General features: G+C 41.1%; 1 protein-coding gene across 1 annotated transcript in view; it reads left to right on the top strand.

The window, feature by feature from the left end:
* sspo (SCO-spondin) overlaps positions 1–23,075 on the top strand; it is a 237,670-nt gene that overhangs the window by 183,280 nt on the left and 31,315 nt on the right. The window contains exons 81-94 of the mRNA XM_060922454.1: positions 675–918; positions 1,061–1,213; positions 1,440–1,486; positions 3,911–4,081; positions 6,275–6,451; positions 7,997–8,152; positions 8,378–8,499; positions 14,838–14,974; positions 15,078–15,124; positions 15,225–15,479; positions 17,305–17,466; positions 17,652–17,768; positions 18,889–19,027; positions 19,252–19,448. Of these exons, the coding sequence (XP_060778437.1) occupies positions 675–918; positions 1,061–1,213; positions 1,440–1,486; positions 3,911–4,081; positions 6,275–6,451; positions 7,997–8,152; positions 8,378–8,499; positions 14,838–14,974; positions 15,078–15,124; positions 15,225–15,479; positions 17,305–17,466; positions 17,652–17,768; positions 18,889–19,027; positions 19,252–19,448 (2,124 nt within the window). The remainder of the gene's footprint in view (positions 1–674; positions 919–1,060; positions 1,214–1,439; positions 1,487–3,910; positions 4,082–6,274; positions 6,452–7,996; positions 8,153–8,377; positions 8,500–14,837; positions 14,975–15,077; positions 15,125–15,224; positions 15,480–17,304; positions 17,467–17,651; positions 17,769–18,888; positions 19,028–19,251; positions 19,449–23,075) is intronic.

Raw genomic sequence — 23,075 nt, 5'->3', positions numbered from 1 at the left:
AGATTTTGAGTGAAAACCTCCTTCCATCAGCAAGGGCATTGAAGATGAAACGTGGCTGGGTCTTTCAGCATGACAATGATCCCAAACACACCGCCCAGGCAACGAAGGAGTGGCTTCATAAGAAGCATTTCAAGGTCCTGGAGTGGCCTCGCCAGTCTCCAGAGCTCAACCCCATAGAAAATCTTTGGAGGGAGTTGAAAGTCCGTGTTGCCCAGCGACAGCCCCAAAACATCACTGCTCTAGAGGAGATCTGCATGGAGGAATGGGCCAAAATACCAGCAACAGTGTGTGAAAACCTTGTGAAGACTTACAGAAAACGTTTGACCTCTGTCATTGCCAACAAAGGGTATATAACAAAGTATTGAGATGAACTTTTGTTATTGACCAAATACTTATTTTCCACCATAATTTGCAAATAAATTATTTAAAAATCAGACAATGTGATTTTCTGGATTTTTTTTCCTCATTTTGTCTCTCATAGTTGAGGTATACCTATGATGAAAATTGCAGGCCTCTCTCATCTTTTTAAGTGGGAGAACTTGCAGAATTGGTGACTGACTAAATACTTTTTTGCCCCACTGTATACCAGTGTAAAGCAGGTGTTTGACAGGGTTAGCATTATCCTTCTGTGAGTAGTTACTTCCTTCATCATTAGTGCACGTGTCTGTATGTAGGTGAGCTGGAGCAGGATGGGGTGTGTGTGAAGTTGTGGCAGTGTGACTGCATAGATGCACTCGGGCAAAGCTGGGCTGCAGGCAGTCAGCACCAAGTTGACTGCAACAACTGCAGCTGCGCAGACGGTGTGCTCTCCTGTACCAACTACACCTGTGCAGGAAAGAGCAGCTGCTCCTGGAGCATGTGGTCCAGCTGGGCCTCCTGCAGTGTTACCTGTGAGGCAGGACAGAGAACACGCTTCAGGTGAGGAGTTAGACGGAGAGTTTGTTGAAGATGAAGGAAAGCTGTAGCTTGCATAGATAAGAAGGTGGTGATGGACAGGGAGGGAATGGGACATATACTGAAAATGGATGAATGAATGCTGAGAAATGTACTGTTATTTCAGGTCACTGATTCCCGAGACTCCAGATGCCGACTGTCAGTTTGAGGAAGTTCAACACAAGCCATGTGATTCAGGTCCCTGCCCACCACTCTGTCTCCATGACAACCAGTCACTGTCTGTTGGTGACACATGGTTAGAAGGGGAATGTAAACAATGGTGAGTTACTGTTAAAAAAAAAAAAAAACTCTGCCAATATTTATTTCTGTAACTAGGTTTTCAGATTTCCCGAACTGAAAATTGAATTTGATATGTGATGTGACTAATAGCACCAGCTAAATAAATATTGTGTACGATGCATGCACATGGGAAGATTGCACACACAAGCATACTGTGTTATGTGCTATATGTTACGAGTTGTTTTGGTATTTGTTTTTCTATTCAGCACATGTATTCCTGAAGGAGAATATTGCCAGGATATTTACTGCCGAGGTAGGTACAGCCTTAAAAATAAATTAATAACTTACTATTATCTCAAAAACTATATCACACAATCCCCACTTACATTAAAATCTGTAGTTCCACAATAATTATTTTTGCTCAATAATGATTTCCCACTTTTTCATCATTTGTAAAAAACATTTTATAATAAAAATATTTGTCTGGCATGTTTGAAAATGGTACAGGCGATCCTGATTGCTACTTGTTTTGGTTAGTTAAATCCTTGAGATTTACAGTGGTGCTTGAAAGTTTGTGAACCCTTTAGAATTTTCTATATTTCTGCTTAAATATGATCCAAAACATCATCAGATTTTCACACAAGTCCTAAAAGTAAATAAAGAGAACCCAGTTAAACAAATGAAACAAAAATATTATGCGTGATCATTGATTTACTGAGGAAAATGATCCAATATTACATATCTGTGAGTGGCAAAAGTATGTGAACCTTTGCTTTCAGTATCTGGTGTGACCCCCTTGTGCAGCAATAACTGCAACTAAACATTTCCGGTAACTGTTGATCAGTCCTGCACACCGGCTTGGAGGAATTTTAGCCCATTCCTCCGTACAGAACAGCTTCAACTCTGGGATGTTGGTGGGTTTCCTCACATGAACTGCTCATTTCAGGTCCTTCCATATTTCGATTGGATTAAGGTCAGGACTTTGACTTGGCCATTCCAAAATGGACTTTTATTCTTCTTTAACCATTCTTTGGTAGAACGACTTGTGTGCTTAGGGTCATTGTCTTGCTGCATGACCCACCTTCTCTTGAGATTCAGTTCATGGACAGATGTCCTGACATTTTCCTTTGGAATTCGCTGGTATAATTCAGAATTCATTGTTCCATCAATGATGGCAAGCCGTCCTGTCCCAGATGCAGCAAAACAGGCCCAAATCATGATACTACCACCACCACGTTTCACAGACGGGATAAGGTTCTTATGCTGGAATGCAGTGTTTTCCTTTCTCCAAACATAACGCTTCTCATTTAAACCAAAAAGTTCTATTTTGGTCTCATCCGTCCACAAAATATTTTTCCAATACCCTTCTGGCTTGTCCATGTGATCTTTAGCAAACTGCAGACGAGAGCAATGTTCTTTTTGGAGAGCAGTGGCTTTCTCCTTGCAACCCTGCCATGCACACCATTGTTGTTCAGTGTTCTCCTGATGGTGGACTCATTAACATTAGCCAATGTGAGAGGCCTTCACTTGCTTAGAAGTTACCCTGGGGTCCTTTGTGACCTCGCCGACTATTACACGCCTTGCCCTTGGAGTGATCTTTGTTGGTCGACCACTCCTGGGGAGGGTAACAATGGTCTTGAATTTCCTCCATTTGTACACAATCTGTCTGACTGTGGATTGGTGGAGTCCAAACTCTTTAGAGATGGTTTTATAACCTTTTCCAGCCTGATGAGCATCAACAACGCTTTTTCTGAGGTCCTCAGAAATCTCCTTTGTTTGTGTCATGATACACTTCCACAAACATGTGTTGTGAAGATCAGACTTTGATAGATCCCTGTTCTTTAAATAAAACAGGGTGCCCACTCACACCTGATTGTCATCCCACTGATTGAAAACACCTGACTCTAATTTCACCTTCAAATTAACTGCTAATCCTAGAGGTTCACATACTTTTGCCATTCACAGATATGTAATATTGGATCATTTTCCTCAATAAATAAATGACCAAGTATAATATTTTTGTCTCATTTGTTTAACTGGGTTCTCTTTATCTACTTTTAGGACTTGTGTGAAAATCTGATGTTGTTTTAGGTCATATTTATGCAGAAATAAAGAAAATTCTAAAGGGTTCACAAACTTTCAAGCACCACTGTACCTTTGCTCGCACATTCTGTTCTCTGCTTAATGAAGGTTATGATGACCAGTAATGTCTTTCTTTTTTTCACAAGATTATGATCCTGACGGGTGGTGTAAATGGTACATAATGTCTCTCTTCTTTCATACAGTGGTGTAGTCTAAACCAGTGATGTAATGCTTCATCACCCATTTACGTTATGCATAAATAACCTAGCTTCGTCAATGAAATCATCATCCAATCACAGCTACAACGCACTCTTGAATGTGAATATATCCTCATGTTTGTCCTACAATAAACTGAGAAACATCTCTGAACAGCTGTGTCTGTGTCGGTGACTGTTTGGTCCCAGATCGATCTGTGAGGCAGAATCTCTTAGGTGTCAGAGATCTACATTCCTAGATCATACTTTGTCAGTTCAACCTCCTTCGCGACAGACAGATCAAAACTTAACATTTTAGAAATCACATTTTACACACTTCATCATTTTACGAAGTATATTAGTCAAAACCAAAACAATCTTGATGGCATTAATACTGTAAGGGCTAGGTTTCCCCTCTTATTTTGTAAATAATAAAGCTAAGAAAGATTTTGTCTTGTCAGTGGATGGAGGCTGGACTCCATGGTCGGTCTGGTCTGACTGTTCTGCGACATGTGGTCGAGGAAATCGGATCCGCACTCGGGCCTGTATTAACCCTCCACCACGAAACAATGGCACACACTGTCCTGGGACAGAGAGAGAGACGCAGCACTGCCACATTGCTCCCTGCATCGGTAACAGTGTTTTCTTTACATGTGCTATACAGAACTCAGGACTGCTTATTGACAGTAGACTAATAATATCTGAATCCTTTATTCAGACATATTATTATTTAATTATGTTTTATTAATTAAAATGTATTTTTTGACAATTATTTAAAATTCAGACCAATAAATTATTGCTTGAAACTGAATTATATCTGAATAGCTTTATAATAATAATAATAATAATAATTTATTATTATTATTATTGCTTTTGTGTTTCCATGTATCTCTTTCAAATGGTTACTCTGACTGTAAAGTGTTAATTATCAAGATGTAATATCACTGACTGGGTTGTCTTATTTCAGAGTTAGTGGGTTGGTAGACACTCCAAATACCCAAAAGTATATGTGCAAGCACTGAAAAAAAAAAAAGAAAAGTGTTTCATAATCCCTGTGTCCAAAATCACTCACTCGTTCACTACTCCCTACTCCCTATATAGGGAATTACTATATAGAGGACTATATAGTGAGCTCATTGGTAAAATGAAAAAAACGCTTTCAGACACTAGTCCATCGCGCTGGTATTTACGTCATTACTGTCGCACAATTAAAACATGCCAGATCAGTCGGCTGGTGGGTTTTTAAAATAATAAACACATACATGTATTTTTGTGGCGGCACGGTGGTGTAGTGGTTAGCGCTGTCGCCTCACAGCAAGAAGGTCCGGGTTCGAGCCCCGTGGCCGGCGAGGGCCTTTCTGTGCGGAGTTCGCATGTTCTCCCCGTGTCCGCGTGGGTTTCCTCCGGGTGCTCCGGTTTCCCCCACAGTCCAAAGACATGCAGGTTAGGTTAACTGGTGACTCTAAATTGACCGTAGGTGTGAATGTGAGTGTGAATGGTTGTCTGTGTCTATGTGTCAGCCCTGTGATGACCTGGCGACTTGTCCAGGGTGTACCCCGCCTTTCGCCCGTAGTCAGCTGGGATAGGCTCCAGCTTGCCTGTGACCCTGTAGAACAGGATAAAGCAGCTAGAGATGATGAGATGAGATGTATTTTTGTGATAAATCCATATTATACTGAGCGCATTTCCCACAATCAATACAAAGTACCTGCAGCTTTCAGTTCTTTTAAATCAAGGCTGAATACTTTCTTCTTTGCCGCTGCCTTTTATTAAATCAAATTTGACTTTGATTTCTTTCAGCACGACCACAATGCATGATGGGATATATTGCTTTGGTTAGTGACCATTGGTTGTACACTACTTTTCGTGATGCATTGTGGGATACTTTGAGTGCACTATATTGGATGTAAGTAATCCTCACTAAGGTTTCGGACAGCACTACAAAATGGCGTCCCCACTATATAGTCCCCTATATAGTGAGTAGGGAGTGATTTCGGACACAGGGTTAATGTCCCCTTTAAGGAAACACTTTTATTTAGTTCTTCCTTTTTCTTCTTCTTCTTCTTTTGACTCCTCCCGTTAGGGGTCGCCACAGCGGATCATTCTGATCCGCATATTTGATTTGGCATAGGTTTTACCTATGGCCTTCCTGATGCAACCCTACCCAATCTATCTGGGCTTGGGACCGACATGCAATGACTTGTGCAACCCAAGTGGCTAGGTACTTTACCTAATCTGCACGTCTTTGAACTTTGGGGGAAACCAGAGCACCCAGGGGAAACCCATGCAGACACGGGGAGAACATGCAAAAAACTTTTATTTACTTGTACATTTTAATAAATAATTAAAGACCCAGTTCTTCTAAGTGGATTTTTTTTCTTGCCCACTCTACACTCTCTTAATCTTGATGGGGCTTTTTTTTTTATAAATTAGCTTTGGCCAGGTTACCTCCTGAACTGATCATCACATTTTTTTTAGCTAATCAGACACAAGGTACACCACCACTCTGGCCAAAGCAGTTGAGATGCCTTGCTCAAGGGTACTTCAGCTAGTCCTGCTGGTTTAGGGCATTGAACCAGCAACCTTTTAGTCCTAAAGCTGCTTCTCTAACCATTTGGCCATGGCTTCCCTAGAAGCCATGTTTCATGTTTCCAGTTTCATTCGTTCAAATTGATCTTGATGTTCATAAATCTATTTCTGGCGTCGTCTATTGTTAAAACTGCTATCTCCATTTTGGTCATATTTCATGGTAACAAAATACCTTTTGATGATGAGTAATATCCTGATCATGTGGTTTGTTTGTTTTGGTTTTTTTTTCTCCTCAGATGATCTGTGTCCATGGTCCCGCTGGTCTTCATGCTCACGGAGCTGTGGTGCAGGAGTGGTGTCCAGGCGTAGGCACTGTTTGTGTGAAGAAGCAGGTGATCACGCCTGTCCCATTTCCACAGAGACAGAAAGACACAGAGAGGAGACTCGTCTGTGCTACAAGCGGCCATGCCCAGGTGAATTGGCACCATAGATCACACCAGATATGGTGTTAAAGCACACAAGAAGAAAATAGTTCATACTGAAAATGGAATGGTCTCACATACTGTAGATATCCGAAAGATTTGCACTCCCCCCAAAATACTTTGTCCATCTCATCCTTTACCGAAGAACTGCTAAAGACTTGGGTCTTTTGTTCATCCCAGGACTCTTATTCATTCACAGTACACTCATACTGAACAACCTTTCTACACATGTAGTTCTGTTTAACTTTACACTTCTACACCTGTATATTGGAATTATTTCTAATCCCACTACCCGGTGTCCTGGAAGAGGATGAGTCTGATTTCTCTCAAGGTTTCTTCCTCATGTCATCTCAGGGTGTGTTTCCTTGATACTGTCACCCCTGATTTGCTTATTAGGGATCTAAACGTCCATCCAGATTTCTGTAAAGCTGCTTAGTGGCAATGTCTGTTGTTAAACCTGCTAGAGAAATCAGATCGAATTGAATTGAATTGAATTGAATTCAACCACAAAATAGAATCCTGTAACATTATATTGTTCACATACTGTGCAAACTTTGGTAGATGCGAAATGGTACTTCGCTGCCTTGTACCTGTAGTTGCGCAATGACAATATCTATCTATCTATCTATCTATCTATCTATCTATCTATCTATCTATCTATCTATCTATCTATCTATCTATCTAGTACAATCCAAACGTATTCATTTGCTAGCTCAAGCTAGTAAAGGGAATGATATTGACTTGTATTTATACTTAGCCTTCCTGTTCTGTTCACTACTTGGCAATAGATGTCCCATTGACCAGGTTTATGAAGATGGTTGGACAGTTGAATTTTTTTGATCTATTGTAACTCCTTGACCCAATTTCAATTGGGTTAAGATAAGATGAGACTTTGTCATTGTAGTTGTACAACGAAACTGGTAGCACTAAGAGAAAACAGCAGCAATAAAAAGAACATAAAATAAATAAAATACAAGATAAAGTAAGTGGGGGAATTGCAGTATAGGCAGATATTGCACAATTGTACTAGGTGTGCTTGCATTCCTATGTGTAAAGTGATCAAGTGAGTAAAATAAAGTGCAGTGTAAGCAGATATTGCACAGACGGTAATAATTGCATTTACAGTCCTGAATGTAAAGTGATCAGTGTGTTAGCAGCAACTTGTGTGTAGGATAAACAGTTTATGACCTGTGTGTGTTGAGTCCTTGATAATGTTGTTCGCCCTCTTACATAAACGGTTAGCATAAACTTTTGTCCAGATTTGGTAGCTGTATTTTAAGGCTGTATGTATGAATCATTATAGACAGCATTTTTTTTTTTTGTCTTCATACTTATTATCTGAACATGTGTAGCTTTGAACACATCGACAGTGTGAAAATCAAAACAAAAAATCAAAATCGAAGTACTCGAATGAAATCATGGGATGGAGTACAGTTTAAGTGAAGAACAATAAGGAAAGGTGTTCAATGTGTTTTCAGTCAAGTGTATGTGAAGTCTCTTTTCCTCTTTCTCTTCCTCTTTTACACCCTCTCACAGACTGTCCCCTGTCTGAGTGGAGTGAGTGGACAGGCTGTTCCTGTGTGTCTCAGTGGCAGCAACGCTATCGTGTGCCACTGTCTTTGGCCACTAGGGGGCAGAATTGCACAGAGATTAAGAAGGAGAGCAGAGCCTGCAAACCTCAGGACTGCCAGGGTGAGCCTACTGGTGTGTGTGTGTGTGAGAGAGAGAGAGAGAGAGAGAGAGAGAGAGAGAGAGAGAGACTCCTAAGAAAAGTTAAGGTCATAAAAACTTTGCCCTGGTTTTTCAACCTTATATCTCACCTTATTGTCCATATGGAGAGAGAGATATATCTGGTGTGTAACCTTTTCTATCACATGTATTTGTCCTTCTATGTGTGTGTGTGCACACATGCTTTAGAATGTATGGAACCATTCCAGCCAGACTGTGGTTCTCCATGTGAGAAGCAGTGTGCATTACAAGGGCAGGTGGACGCATGTGAGGGGCAGTCGGGGTGTACAGACGGCTGCTACTGTCCTCAGGTCAGCATAACCTTCTACACCGTATAATTAAGAGGAATATCCCCAGGAGTCCTTACGTAGCTAAGCTGCCTCTTTCAATGTGTACGATTTAAAGTGCTGACCTGCAAAAAGACTCAGGCTCTCTGTGTTTTTAAAGGAAATACTCCAGAGTTTCTCTCTATCAGTTGTATCTGAGGCATGTGTACATTAAATATTTTGGTCTGCTTTCCTGCACAGAGGGGGAAAAAGCTCATTTCCCTGAAAATCACTTACAAAGGCAGAAAAAATTTCGATGGAATGTATTTATCTTGAAGCAGTCACAGATATTTGAAAGTTAAGCTCTAAATCTGTACAAGTTTCTCTTTTATAAAGTGAACTGTTTTTGTGGCTGTGCTGTGGTTTTGTAATGTACATTGCATGGTTGCATGTTCATGCATTCATTCATCAGGCTGAATGTAAATAAAATATCCATGGCAAAAATAAAATCTAAATCATTTGAATTAAAATTGAGCATGAGCCAAAATAAAATAAAATAAAATAAAATGGGCTGTGGTATTTTTTTTTCTAGTGAGAGAAAAAAAATAATTCATCTTCAGTAATCACTTTATTATGGTCTGAGTCACTGTGGATCTTATGACACTCATTCACACTTAGAGGCAATTTAGCAAACCCAATCCACCTACCAACAGTTTTGGAAAAAATGCATAGCACGTTTAACAATCCACACAAAGCGACTTTATAGAAATCCAGAGATTTGGATCCTAATAAATAAGCCAGAGGCAACAGTGAGGGGGGGGAAACCCTCCCTGAAATGACATAAGGAAGAAACCTTGAGAGGAACCAGGGTTAAAATCCATTATAGTATATAGTAGGGATGAAGGACTTGAGTCCGGGCTCCAGATGTTGTTTGTATTGACTTGTGTCTCAGAGTTATTGGCATTTGTACTTGGGCAGTGATCTCACTAAAAATGGTTTTGGTTTCATCCATCCATCCATCCATTATCTGTAGCCGCTTATCCTGTCCTACAGGGTCACAGGCAAGCTGGAGCCTATCCCAGCTGACTATGGGTGAGAGGCAGGGTAAAGCAAGGCACACCCTGGACAAGTCACCAGGTCATCACAGGGCTGACACAGAGACAACCATTCACACCTACAGTCAATTTAGAGCCACCAGTTAGCCAACCTGCATGTCTTTGGGGGAAACTGGAGCACCCGGAGGTAACCCACGCAGACACAGGGAGAACATGCAAACTCCACATAGAAAGGCCCCCGTCAGCCACTGGGCTCGAACCCAGAACCTTCTTGCTGTGAGGCGACAGTGCTAACCACTACACCACTGTGCCACCCTTGGTTTCAACCAAAAGTTTGTTAAAAAATAATGTTCTTATTTTCTTTTAACAAGAAGTAATTCATTCTTTTAGAAAACAGCTGAATCATTAGCACAAAGGCTTGGCATTGAAATAGATTTTGATGGATTTCTGTCTCAATCTTGGATTCTCAATTTGGCATCGAGTTCCTTAAAGGAGATATGCAGACCCTTTATTTTTAAATACATTTCTGAGTGGATAGTATCTCCATCCTTGACTCTTGTATGCTGCATAAATGGGAATAAAAAAAATCTATTTTTGAGAGTTAAAATCGACCGCAAAGTTGTCATTCGAGCTGCCCCGCTGAGCCAGCCAGCCCTGAGTGCGTGACGTCACAGCGGTAACCGGTTTTAAGGCCAAGGCCTTTTACAGCTATAGACCAAGGTCATATAAATAAATTATGGTGAAAGTAAGAAATACCGTTACCGACTTGCTCAACTAAGACTGATTTGACTTCATTGATTGTGGGTTGACTCTCATTAAAACAGGATCGGTGTTATAACTTACGCAACATACATGTACATGCATGCATTTTCACTGATAAAACGTAAAAGGCTAATTAAATAATCAGATGAACTGAGGCAATCATATTCTGAAGCAAATTAAATAATCTTATGCTGGTAACTTAAACACACAATACAAGTTACATGTATTAATCTAAATGCAGGTAAACAACCTGTGTTTTTGTTGGGTTTTTTTATCCAAATGAGAGTCGGAGCTTACCCGTCTGTGTTCTCACTTCTTGAAGGCCGATCTTGTGGCTGATTGTTTTGAAACAATCTGACTTTCAGTTGGTCGTTCAGTTCTCTGTTCATTCGCTTCTTCCACGTAAGGGCAAGATGGCAGCGATATCCAGTTTAGAAATCAGACGGCTGGTCCACTCATTCTCCATTCTCTCCATACGGAGTACTCCGCCATTACTGCTCGGCTCAGGCAATTACTAAAACCCGGGATGGAACGGGATGTCACCGGTTTTAGCAACAACCACGGGGAGGTCACTGCTTGAGCGATATGTCCTGTCTCGTTCTGTCCCGGGTTGTACCAACAACTCTTGGCTCACGCTCAGGGAGGACTGGTGCAACTAAACTCATTTTCCTTTAAAAAAAAATAAAATAAAATAAATAAATACTTTCCTTGTCTTGTAGTTTTACTTAATTGTTGGTACTGCACCCTCTTTCAATATGGGCGTATAGCCAATGCTCCTCAACAGATCAGAGGTTTCGTACGAGTCTTCAGTAAAATGTGCAGAGCAGAGGAGAGACCACTTCATAGGCGCTCAATGTGCCCATGAACTTCTTGCAAAACGCGTCCAAATCTTTGCAGTTTGAACATTCTTGGGCCATGAATGCAACATAAATCCACCTTCTGTTGTGTTGCTGCACCAGCCAAAAACACATCTACGTGGCATGGCGATAAATTAGCTCAAAATGGAGGATCGGAGTTGTAGTCAGCTCTGTGTTTTAGTATAGCACAAATGGCAATGAGACCGATAGACTTCCTGCTGTGACGTCACAGATGTCAAGGTCATTCACTCAGACCGCTACCTATATGAATCACTTTAATCGTAAAAATTACTATAGGCAAGGCAAGTTTATTTATATAGCACATTTCATACACAGTGGCAGTTCAATGTACTTTACAGAAGTAAAAGCAAAACAGTAAACAATAGAAAATAAAATTACATAAAATAAATGGGGAAGAAAAATAATAAGAATTAAACAATAGTAGAAATAAAATAATAAAATGAAGTAAAAGTTCAGTAAAAAACCAGCAGAATAAAATAGAATAAAAGTTAAGTAAAGTTTAAAACATGCAGAGACTGTAAAAGTTAAGAAAGTTTAAAACATGTAAAGATGATGATATTTATCAGTTAGCAGAAAGCATCTGAGAACAGCTTGGTCTTTAGTCTAGATTTGAAGCTGCCAACAGCAGGAGCATTTTTAACGTCCTCTGGGAGTCGGTTCCATAGCTGTACTGCATAGTAGCTAAAAGCTGCTTCACCACACTTTGTTTTAACAACAGGTTTTACCAGTAAATTTTGCTGCTGCGATCTGGTAGATCTGATTGGGTTAGGCCGCTGCAACATATCAGAGAGGTAATTGGGCCCTGTACCATTTAGAGATTTGTACACCAGCAGCAATGCTTTAAAGTCAATTCTGTAGCTTACTGGAAGCCAGTGAAGGGACCTTAGAATTGGAGTAACGTGCTCTGTTCTTTTTGTTCATGTGAGAACCCTAGCTGCTGCATTTTGAATCACCTGAAGTCGTTTGATGGTCTTTTTTGGCAGGCCTGTGAAAAGGCCATTGCAGTAATCAACCCTACTAGAGATGAAGGCATGTATCAGTTTTTCCAGATCATTTTTTGACGCAAGTTCTCTTAGTTTGGAAATGTTTTTGAGGTGATAAAATGCCGTTTTAGTGATTGCTTTCATGTGACTGTCAAAGTTTAGCTCGCTGTCAATGAAAACACCAAGATTTTTAATCATATCTTTTGTTTTAATCCCCTTTGTGTCAAGAATAGTGGTAATCCTGAGTCTTTCATCTTTTTTCCCAAATAGAATTACTTCTGTTTTATCTGTGTTCAGCTGAAGAAAATTTTGTGACATCCAGTTGTTGATTTGGTCGATACACTGGTAGAGACATTCAAGGGGGGCATAATCATTAGGTGATAGAGCAAAATAAATTTGGGTGTCATCTGCATAGCAGTGATACAAAATTGAGTTGTTCTTGATAATTTGTCCAAGTGGGAGCAGATAAAGGTTGAATAGTGATGGTCCAAGAATCGACCCCTAGGTGACACCACAGGTCAAGGACATTGATGTTGAAGTACAATTTCCCATGGTAACAAAGAAGCTTCTATCTTTTAAGTATGATTTTAACCAATTGATAACTTTACCAGTCAACCCAACCCAGTGTTCAAGTCAATATAGCAGTATGTTGTGATCAACAGTATCAAAAGCTGCACTGGGGTCCAGTAACACCAGGACCGATGTTTTGCCTGCATCAGTATTAAGACGTATGTCATTTGTAACTTTAATCAGCGCTGTTTCAGTGCTATGATTGGCACGAAATCCTGACTGAAAGTTATCAAAACAGCTGTTTGATATCAAGAAGGCAGTTAATTGATTGAAGACAATTTTTTCAAGGATTTTCCCGATGAATGGTAGATTTGATATTGGCCTGTAGTTGTTTAATACTGAAGCATCCAGATTATTCTTTTTAAGTAGGGGCTTTACAATGGCTTTTTTTCAGGGACACAGGAACAATGCCAGTCTCTAAGGATGTATTTATGATCTGAAGCACATCTGTAATTATGAGGTGAAGAACAGACTTAAAAAAGTTGGTGGGCAGAATGTCCAATTCAGATGTTGAGGAACTGAGATTTTGTACAGTTTTTTCAAGAGTCTCGTAATCAATTAAACAAAATTCTGACATTGTGTTGAAGTTGTCTGTCTGTGTCACTAATACTATATTAGAATTGTTGTTAAAGGAACAGTCCACCGTACTTCCATAATGAAATATGTTCTTCTCTGAATTGAGACGAGCTGATCCGTACCTCTCCGAGCTTTGTGCGACCTCCCAGTCAGTCAGACGCGCTGTTACTCCTGTTAGCAATGTAGCTAGGCTCAGCATGGCCAATGGTATTTTTTGGGGCTGTAGTTAGATGCGACCAAACTCTTCCACGTTTTTCCTGTTTACATAGGTTTATATGACCAGTGACATGAAACAAAGTTCAGTTACACAAATTGAAATGTGGCAATTTTCTATGCTATGGAAAGTCCGCGCTATAATGACAGGCGTACTAACACCTTCTGCGCGCTTCGACAGCGCATTGATACCTTCACTCCTGTTTTTTTTTCTCTCCCCCGCCCCCCCTAACTTCCGTCAATACAACCAACGTGACCACCAAGACAAGTAGCCTGCACTCCTTGGAACACAGTCTAGTCAGGGGGGCGGGGGAGAGGGGGAAAACAGGAGTGAAGGTATCAATGCACTGTCGAAGCGCGCAGAAGGTGTTAGTATGCCTGTCATTATAGTGCGGACTTTCCATAGCATAGAAAATCGCCACGTTTCAATTTGTGTAACTGAACTTTGTTTCATGTCACTGGTCATATAAACCTATGTAAACAGGAAAAACGTGGAAGAGTTTGGTCGCATCTAACTACAGCCCCAAAAAATACCATTGGCCATGCTGAGCCTAGCTACATTGCTAACAGGAGTAATAGCGCGTCTGACTGACTGGGAGGTCGCACAAAGCTCGGAGAGGTACGGATCAGCTCGTCTCAATTCAGAGAAGAACATATTTCATTATGGAAGTACGGTGGACTGTTCCTTTAATGCTTAAAACTATTTCTGTGCCATTTTTGAGGTCTCGAGGCATTTATAAACGAAAGTGAGGCCATGGCTGTGTGTATCTCCTTTAACATTCAGTCCTGACTTGATCTGATTTTGGACTTGATGCTGGTCTTAACAGCTTGAGTGAATAGTTGTAGAAGAGTAAAGGTAAAGAGTAAAGATACTAAGTGTCTTTTAAAGGATGTTCAATATGAGCACATTGTGAATGAGTTCTGGAATATGCACATTTTCAGTCTGATACATTTTTTATTTGTACATTTTTATATATTTTTTACATCTATTTTTACGGAGTTTAACAACTCCCCTTCGACATCTGTTCCAAATCCGATCCAAGTCAACAGGCTTTCTGGTTTTTCCTGAGTAGAAATCAAGCTTATAGTGATTAGAGATTAGGTTGAAACATTGGAGTATTTCTTTTAACAGAAGTATACAAGCTCACATTTTATTTCCAATCATAGCTTGTAAACCCCACTGAGTTATTCTTACTATGACACATAACAGGGTAATTAGTGTAAACACAAAATGAGTATTTTTCTTAAATCCGTATTCCAGAATCCAGCCTGACGTTTATTCTTTTGCTTGTTGGCATTAGCTTATTAAATTATCATGAACTCTGTGTGCTTTGGGATGCCTGCAGGGTCTACTGCAACAGAATGGGACATGTGTACCTCCAGAACAGTGTGGCTGTATTCACCTCGTCCAGCAGGACAAGGGCTCACCTGTTCCTGTCCTTGTCCCACAGGGTGAGGTGCTCAATATAGACTGCAGCACATGGTAAGGCCATCCACACTCAGCTTTTACTTCACTTCTCCTTTTATATAAAGGTTCAAGAGAAAGCATAGAAGATTATATTTTTTGATATTTTCTTGTATTTCAGTTTATGCTATAATGGGTCTTTGCAGTGTGATACTCGAGAATGTGAAGGTATAAAAAAAATGAAATTGATGGAAAAAAAAAGGCTTGGACTTGCAATGAATCTTTCAAGAGCAAGGCTTGCTACTCACACACTTTATTATTCTGTTAGTGTCACTCAGTGAGTGGTCAGAGTGGACCCCCTGTTCTCCATGTGTTTATGCCTCCTCACTCCTCCACTCTGACTCTGCCATGGGTGATGGTGGAGACATGAGTGGAATGCCTGAAACAGCTCTGGTGTCAGTGCAGAGGCGCTACCGAGCATGTCTGGATGTGGACTCTGGGTTACCTGTCAGTGATGGAGAAGGGGAGTGCTCCAAACCCCTGCAGGAGGAGAGGATCTGCCCCCAACCTGATATCTGCAAAGGTATCATAGTACTTATATTACTGAAACTTCATGAGTGTCAACTTAAAGGAATACTTCATTGTTTTATATATATATATATATATATGTGTATGTATATATATATATATATGTGTATGTATATATATATATATATATATATATATATATATATATGTGTATGTATATATATATATATATATATATATGTGAACTTGTACTTGATTCTAACACTACGTTCACACTGCAGGCTGAAGTGACTCAAATCCAATTTTTTCGCCCATATGTGACCTGTATCCGATCTTTTATTGACAATATGAACGACACGGATCCGATTTTTTCAAATCCGACCCAGGCCGTTTGGATATGTGGTCCTAATTCCGATTCCTATCCGATCTTTTCATATGCGACTTCAGTCTGAACCGCCAGGTCGCATTCATCCGACTTACACGTCATCAACAAGCCACAAACGTCACTATTCTGCGCTGAAGTAGGCGGCGGGTCTCTCAAAAAAAGTTACAACAACATGGCTTTGATGTTCCTTTGAACGGAGGTTGCAGTCACTACCCCGCAGAACGCCTGAGCCAAAACCCTTGCCCTCTTCCTTCTCAACCTCCTCCTTAACATCAGGCTATTGTGCATGTTCTGGCTCCGTCGCAACAACAACTGCATCATCGCCAGGTACTCCACGCTGGCTACTGTCATACACAGGAAACTTTAGGTTACTTCCATAAACACTGGCCATGCTCACTGCGTGTGACGTCGTCGTATCCTGCAATGCGCATGCGGAACACTTTTAGGTCGCTTTTCGTTCATACTGAGGATCACATACAAGTCGCATATATTTGTTAATGTGAACGACCTCACAAAAAAATCAGATTTCACAAAAAAATCGGAATTGAACATTAAGCCTTGCAGTGTGAACGTAGTGTAAGATTCCTGTTCTTGGCTGGCAAGAGTGGAACCCAGTGTGTTCTTCTGCTGTTGCATGCTGAGATGCTTTTCTGCTCAGCACGGTTGTAAAGAGTTGCTATGAATTACTATATCCTTCCTGGCAGCTCAAACCAATCTGGCCATTTTCCTCTGACCTCTCTTATCAACAAGGCATTTGTTTCCACCCACAGAACTGTTGCTCACTCAGTGTTTTTTGGGTTTTTTTGCGCCATTCCGTGTAAATTCTAAAGAGTGTTGTGTGTGAAAACCCCAGGAGATGAGCAGTTTCTGAAAAACTCAAACCAGTCCATCTGGCTCAAACCAACACCCATGCCACAGCAAAAGTCACACTTTGAGATTACAATTTTTCCCATTCTGATGTTTGAAGTGAACATTAGCTGAAGCTCTTGAGTTGTATCTGCATGATTTTGTGCATTGTGCTGCTGTCAAGGGATCGGCTGATTTAGAGAACTGCATAAAACAGCAGGTGTATGGGTGTTCCTAATAAAGTGGCCAGTGAGTGTAGTAGAAAATGTCAGAATTTCACAATGTGAAAGGTCTTTCCACCAGACATCAATCTTTCTTCTTTTTATTTTGTCAAAATTCTTTTGAAATTTTTACAGAAGAAGTGGGAGAAGATTAAATTGGAAATGCTTGAATAGTCCTTCTATTTGTGGCCCCAATACCAAAAACCTTATCAAGGAACCACAATATGAAACGCAGTGCAGTAATTCTGGCAGGATTTTACATGGTTGAGTCACACGGGGGGGGGGACACACACACAAAATAAAATAAATAAATAAATAAATAAAAACCCTTGACCTTATGTTAAAATTCTGTGTCAGAATTTTATGAAAAACTTTGACAGTCCATGCTGTCCATAAAGTGTGTTACACTGATGTTTTGTCATCTGCAGACCCATGCCAGTGGAGTGTGTGGGGGCCGTGGAGTGTGTGTCAGGAGCCATGTAGTGGAGGATTCCGCCAGCGTGAGCGAACAGCCCTGGCAACAACCCTCGGACCACAATGTACAAGACGGCAGAGCCAATCACAGAACTGCAACACTGGCCTCTGTCCAAGTATGCGCGCACACAAATATACACAGACATGTGTGCTGTACATAATATGATAAGAGTCAAAAGGATGCGTGGACATTAATTTATTCGTGCATATACGTTAACCTTCACACATGTCAAACATCATGGTTATTTTCTATTAAACTAAAATATGCATTATTTTACTGAGAATCAGTGTCTGCTTACAGGTGAGCGCTGTGAAGACAGGGGGCGGGTCTACGAGGCGTCCTGTGCTAACCAGTGTCCTCGTAGCTGTGCTGACCTGTGGGAGCATGTGCAGTGTCTCCAGGGAGTCTGTCAGCCAGGTACAACCAAATTCACATCAAAATTTTACTTTTATATTTCACTTATTAAAGCTAGACGGCCTTTCGATTTCATAAAATCGGTGAAATTTAGTTCCCTCTGAAATTTGGTTGTTGTAATTATATGTTTATTTCTGCAATATGTCAAGAAAAAAAATCAGGTCATTCTGTGGCTGGGAAGTTATTTAATTTGAGGGGATTCCTGAGCAAATAATGTGCATGAAATACTCATTTCGCAGTCAAGCAGACAGAGGAAGTCTGGTGTGCGCATGCGCAGGTTTACCTTTTTTTTTTTTCCCTTCTTCTTTTGGGCTTTACAGCATGCGGCATCCAGTGTTGCATTACTGCCATCTACAGGTTTATCTTTGACCGTGCACTGACAGTTCCATCATTCTGTCGCTAAACAAACAGCTGATCACACCGAGGTGCTCGCTGACCGCTCATATTTATTAGTTTGGTCCTGCGTTTCCTTTCCTTCGCAACATAACGTCTTTTCTTCTCGCTTTCCGTTACTGTAGTCGGTCTTTCACGTTTCATTCGCACACTCGCGTCCTCCATTTTTCTCTCCTGTTTCAAATTTGTATCTCACAATGCCTTGCACAAACAGGGAAAGCCCACCATGTGATGCATGATGTAGTATCTTGAATTGGGTCATGGTGAAGCAGGAAAAAATAGCGGAGAATTTAGGGCCATGTGGCGCTAAATTCATTAGTTGTTCTATTTAAAAAAAAAAAACTAATAAAATTGGAAGCCTGTGATCCAAATTCAGTAGCTTTCGGTCCACTAAACAAAAATAATTGGGTGTCAGGGAAAGTTCTTTTTATGAGCTACACTTGAAAAATCTGAAAGACGGTTGACCTTTAATAGTTTCAGTAACAATGGTTACTCCATGCTGAGTCATTCTTTCCAAAACATGCACCAGGACAATGCACCATGGAAGCGTGAAAAGACTTGCTTTATTTTACGTCTGTGTTAAAAAGGAATTCTTGCAATTTTCCAAAATTTCAGCACATAGTAAAAAGTCACAACATCTACACAGTAAAGATTATTTTTATTACCCAAACTAAAGTGAAGCTACAATTTATCCTCTAAGTTTTTTTTTTTTTAACTGATATGTGTGCAGGTTGTAGGTGTCCTGACGGATGGTTGCTGCAGGACAGCGAGTGTGTGAGAGTGTCAGCATGTCGCTGTGGGCTTCCTATAGAGAGCGGCACACTCGAGATTACACCTGGACAGAATGTCACAGTCGAGTGCAACGCCTGGTGAGAACATACACATCGACATACACATACCAATGGGTTTGGTTTAATGTTTCAAGCATGATACAGTATGAGGTAATACTGTATTCCACTATGAAGATCTTAGCCAACAATAGAAGATTATGAAGATAAGTGAGTTATAAACATAACCTCACACTAACGTTCTCATTACACATTCCTGCAGCTTTGAACTTGATTTTAAAACATTTCATGTTTAATGTCTGCAGTGTGTGTGTGAATGGGTCACTGATGTGTACGGACCGGCCCTGTCCAATGTATGGAGCATGGAGTTCCTGGAGTGAGTGCTCAGTGTCATGTGGGACAGGACAAAGGACACGAACACGTACCTGCAAACACACACCTGGTGGCCCTAGCTGTATAGAGACCATTCAGAGCCAAAACTGCACTCTGCTTGCATGTCCAGGTGTGCTTAAATATATGTACTTACACTTCACACACAAACAGAGATACTGTACTGTATGTAATGGGTTCTCAGCCATCCAATTAAAAAAAAAAAATCCACAGACCATCTTATGATTGCAGCAGTGGTGTTTTTTCAGAGTTAGCAAGAGCACATTAAAGAGCAATCACCATGAAATAATGTATTAAATAAAGTTGCATTTATATTTAAATAGTCCATTTGTTCCTTCGGCTAAAATGAATGGATATTAATCCTAATGGACATTTATGGTTTATGGTTCTGGCTTAATATTTGCTCTGTAGTTTCTCGTACTCAGTGAAGGAACACTGCAGTGATGAGTTACCGTAAATTACCACATGCTGGACATTAGGCACAAATGCAATTTATTTATACCATCATATTTATTATTGCTACTTTACATTACAACCCCGATTCCAAAAAAGTTGGTACAAAGTACAAATTGTAAATAAAAACGGAATGCAATGATGTGGAAGTTTCAAAATTCCATATTTTATTCAGAATAGAACATAGATGATATATCAAATGTTTAAAGTGAGAAAATGTATCATTTAAAGAGAAAAATTTGGTGATTTTTTTTAAATTTCATGACAACACCACATCTCAAAGTTGGGACAAGGCCATGTTTACCACTGTGAGACATCCCCTTTTCTCTTTACAACAGTCTGTAAACGTCTGGGGACTGAGGAGACAAGTTGCTCAAGTTTAGGGATAGGAACGTTAACCCATTCTTGTCTAATGTAGGATTCTATTGGCTCAACTGTCTTAGGTCTTTTTTGTCATATCTTCCGTTTTATGATGCGCCAAATGTTTTCTATGGGTGAAAGATCTGGACTGCAGGCTGGCCAGTTCAGTACCCGGACCCTTCTTCTACGCAGCCATGATGCTGTAATTGATGCAGTATGTGGTTTGGCATTGTCATGTTGGAAAATGCAAGGTCTTCCCTGAAAGAGACGTCATCTGGATGGGAGCATATGTTGCTCTAGAACCTGGATATACCTTTCAGCATTGATGGTGTCTTTCCAGATGTGTAAGCTGCCCATGCCACACACACTAATGCAACCCCATACCATCAGAAATGCAGGCTTCTGGGGCGTCGTGGCTCAGGTGGCTAAGGCGCCATACCATAAATCCGGGGACCCGGGTTCGATTCCGACCCGAGGTCATTTCCCGATCCCTCCCCGTCTCTCTCTCCCACTCATTTCCTGTCCTGTCTCTACACTGTCCTATCCAATAAAGGTGAAAAAAAGCCCAAAAAATATCTTTAAAAGAAATGCAGGCTTCTGAACTGAGTGCTGATAACAACTTGGGTCGTCCTTCTCCTCTTTAGTCGGAATGACACGGCGTCCCTGATTTCCATAAAGAACTTCAAATTTTGATTCGTCTGACCACAGAACAGTTTTCCACTTTGCCACAGTCCATTTTAAATGAGCCTTGGCCCAGAGAAGACGTCTGCGCTTCTCGATCGTGTTTAGATACGGCTTCTTTGAACTATAGAGTTTTAGCTGGCAACGGTGGATGGCACAGTGAATTGTGTTCACAGATAATGTTCTCTGGAAATATTCCTGAGCCCATTTTGTGATTTCCAATACAGAAGCATGCCTGTATGTGATGCAGTGCCGTCTAAGGGCCCGAAGATCACGGGCACCCAGTATGGTTTTCTGGCCTTGACCCTTACGCACAGAGATTCTTCCAGATTCTCTGAATCTTTTGATGATATTATGCACTGTAGATGATGATATGTTCAAACTCTTTGCAATTTTACACTGTCAAACTCCTTTCTGATATTGCTCCACTATTTGTCGGCGCAGAATTAGGGGGATTGGTGATCCTCTTCCCATCTTTACTTCTGAGAGCCGCTGCCACTCCAAGATGCTCTTTTTATACCCAGTCATGTTAATGACCTATTGCCAATTGACCTAATGAGGTGCAATTTGGTCCTCCAGCTGTTCCTTTTTTGTACCTTTAACTTTTCCAGCCTCTTATTGCCCCTGTCCCAACTTTTTTGAGATGTGTTGCTGTCATGAAATTTCATATGAGCCAATATTTGGCATGAAATTTCAAAATGTCTCACTTTTGACATTTGATATGTTGTCTATGTTCTACTGTGAATACAATATCAGTTTTTGAGATTTGTAAATTATTGCATTCCGTTTTTATTTACAATTTGTACTTTGTCCCAACCTTTTTTGGAATTGGGGTTGTATATTACAGGCATTGAGCAGATACTCTTATCCAGAGTGATGTACAATGAGTGTAAAAGACAGGTACAAGAAGTGCTGAACTTCTAGCCAAGAAAGTTCTCATACCAAATGAACAAGTGACAAAATAACACTTTTTCTGTTGAAGTAACAATCAGCAAACGGCCAAGAAAAACAGGCCAACCATACAAATGAGCTGACAAAATACAACTAAATAGAGAAAAATAAACACTCCAATGGCTAAAACTAAGCCGTCATGACCAGGCTAGACAGTATACAGCTTGGGTTGGTCAAGACTGCTACACAATTACACAGTGGGCAGGGGAGAGGTGCAGCCTGAAGAAGTGGGTCTTCAGTCTGTGTTTGAAGGTGGTCAGGGAGTGAGCCGTTCTGACCTTGATGGGAAGGCCATTCCACCAACGGGAAGCCAGGACAGATAGCAGTCTTGAGCGGGCTGGGCAAGAATGGAGAGGAGGAAGGGCAAGGTGACCAGTAGTAGCAGAGCATAGGGATCTGGCTGGCATGTAGGGGCAGATCAGACTCTGGAGGTATGCTGGACCTAACCCCTTGACTGCCTGGTAAACTAGCAGCAATGTCTTAAATTTGATGTGAGCTGCCACAGGCAGCCAGTGAAGGGCAGCAAGCAGAGGGGTAACATGAGAGGAACTAGGGAGGTTGTAGACCAGGTGGGCTGCAGTGTTCTGGATGAGCTGCAGGGGTCTGGTGGCAGATGCTGGGAGGCCAGCAAGGAGAGAGTTGCAGTAGTTCAAGTGGGAGAGGATAAGGACTTAGACCAGGAGCTGAATAGAGTAGGTAGTAAGAAAGGGGCAAATCCTTTGGCTGTTGTAAAGGAGAACTCTGCACATCTGGGTCACTGCAGCAATGTTCGCTGAAGAGGAGACTCTGTCGATGAACACTACCCCTCGGTTCTTTGTGCTAGGCGAAGGTGACATAGAGATGTCCCACAGGGAGATGACAAAGTCCAGGGGTGGAGAAGATGGAGCGGGAATGTAGGTGACCTCCATCTTGCCTGGGTTGAGCTTCAGGTGGTGGTTGTCTATCCAGCTCTGGATGTCACGCAGGCAAGCAGAGATGCGAGCAGAGACCTGTGTGTCAGAAGGAGGAAAAGATAGAAACAATTGGGTGTCATCAGCATAACTGTGGTCGGACAGACCATGAGCAGAGATAATCAGGTCGAGAGACTGGGTGTTGAAGGAGAAGAGAAGCAGACCAAGGACTGAACCTTGGAGGACACCCCAAGTAGGTGTGGTGCCTATACTGTATCAGCCCAGGTAACCTGTAAGGAGCAACTGGAGAGGTAGAACCAATCCAGGGCTGTCCCACAGATCCCCAGTGCTGATAGGGATGACAGGAGGATGAGGTGATCAGCGGTGTCAAATACTTATTGAAG

Source organism: Neoarius graeffei, chromosome 5, assembly GCF_027579695.1.
Source record: "Neoarius graeffei isolate fNeoGra1 chromosome 5, fNeoGra1.pri, whole genome shotgun sequence".
Taxonomy (NCBI): domain Eukaryota; kingdom Metazoa; phylum Chordata; class Actinopteri; order Siluriformes; family Ariidae; genus Neoarius; species Neoarius graeffei.
The sequence above is the reverse complement of the archived record's forward strand: the minus strand, read 5'-3'. Positions and strand labels throughout refer to the sequence as shown.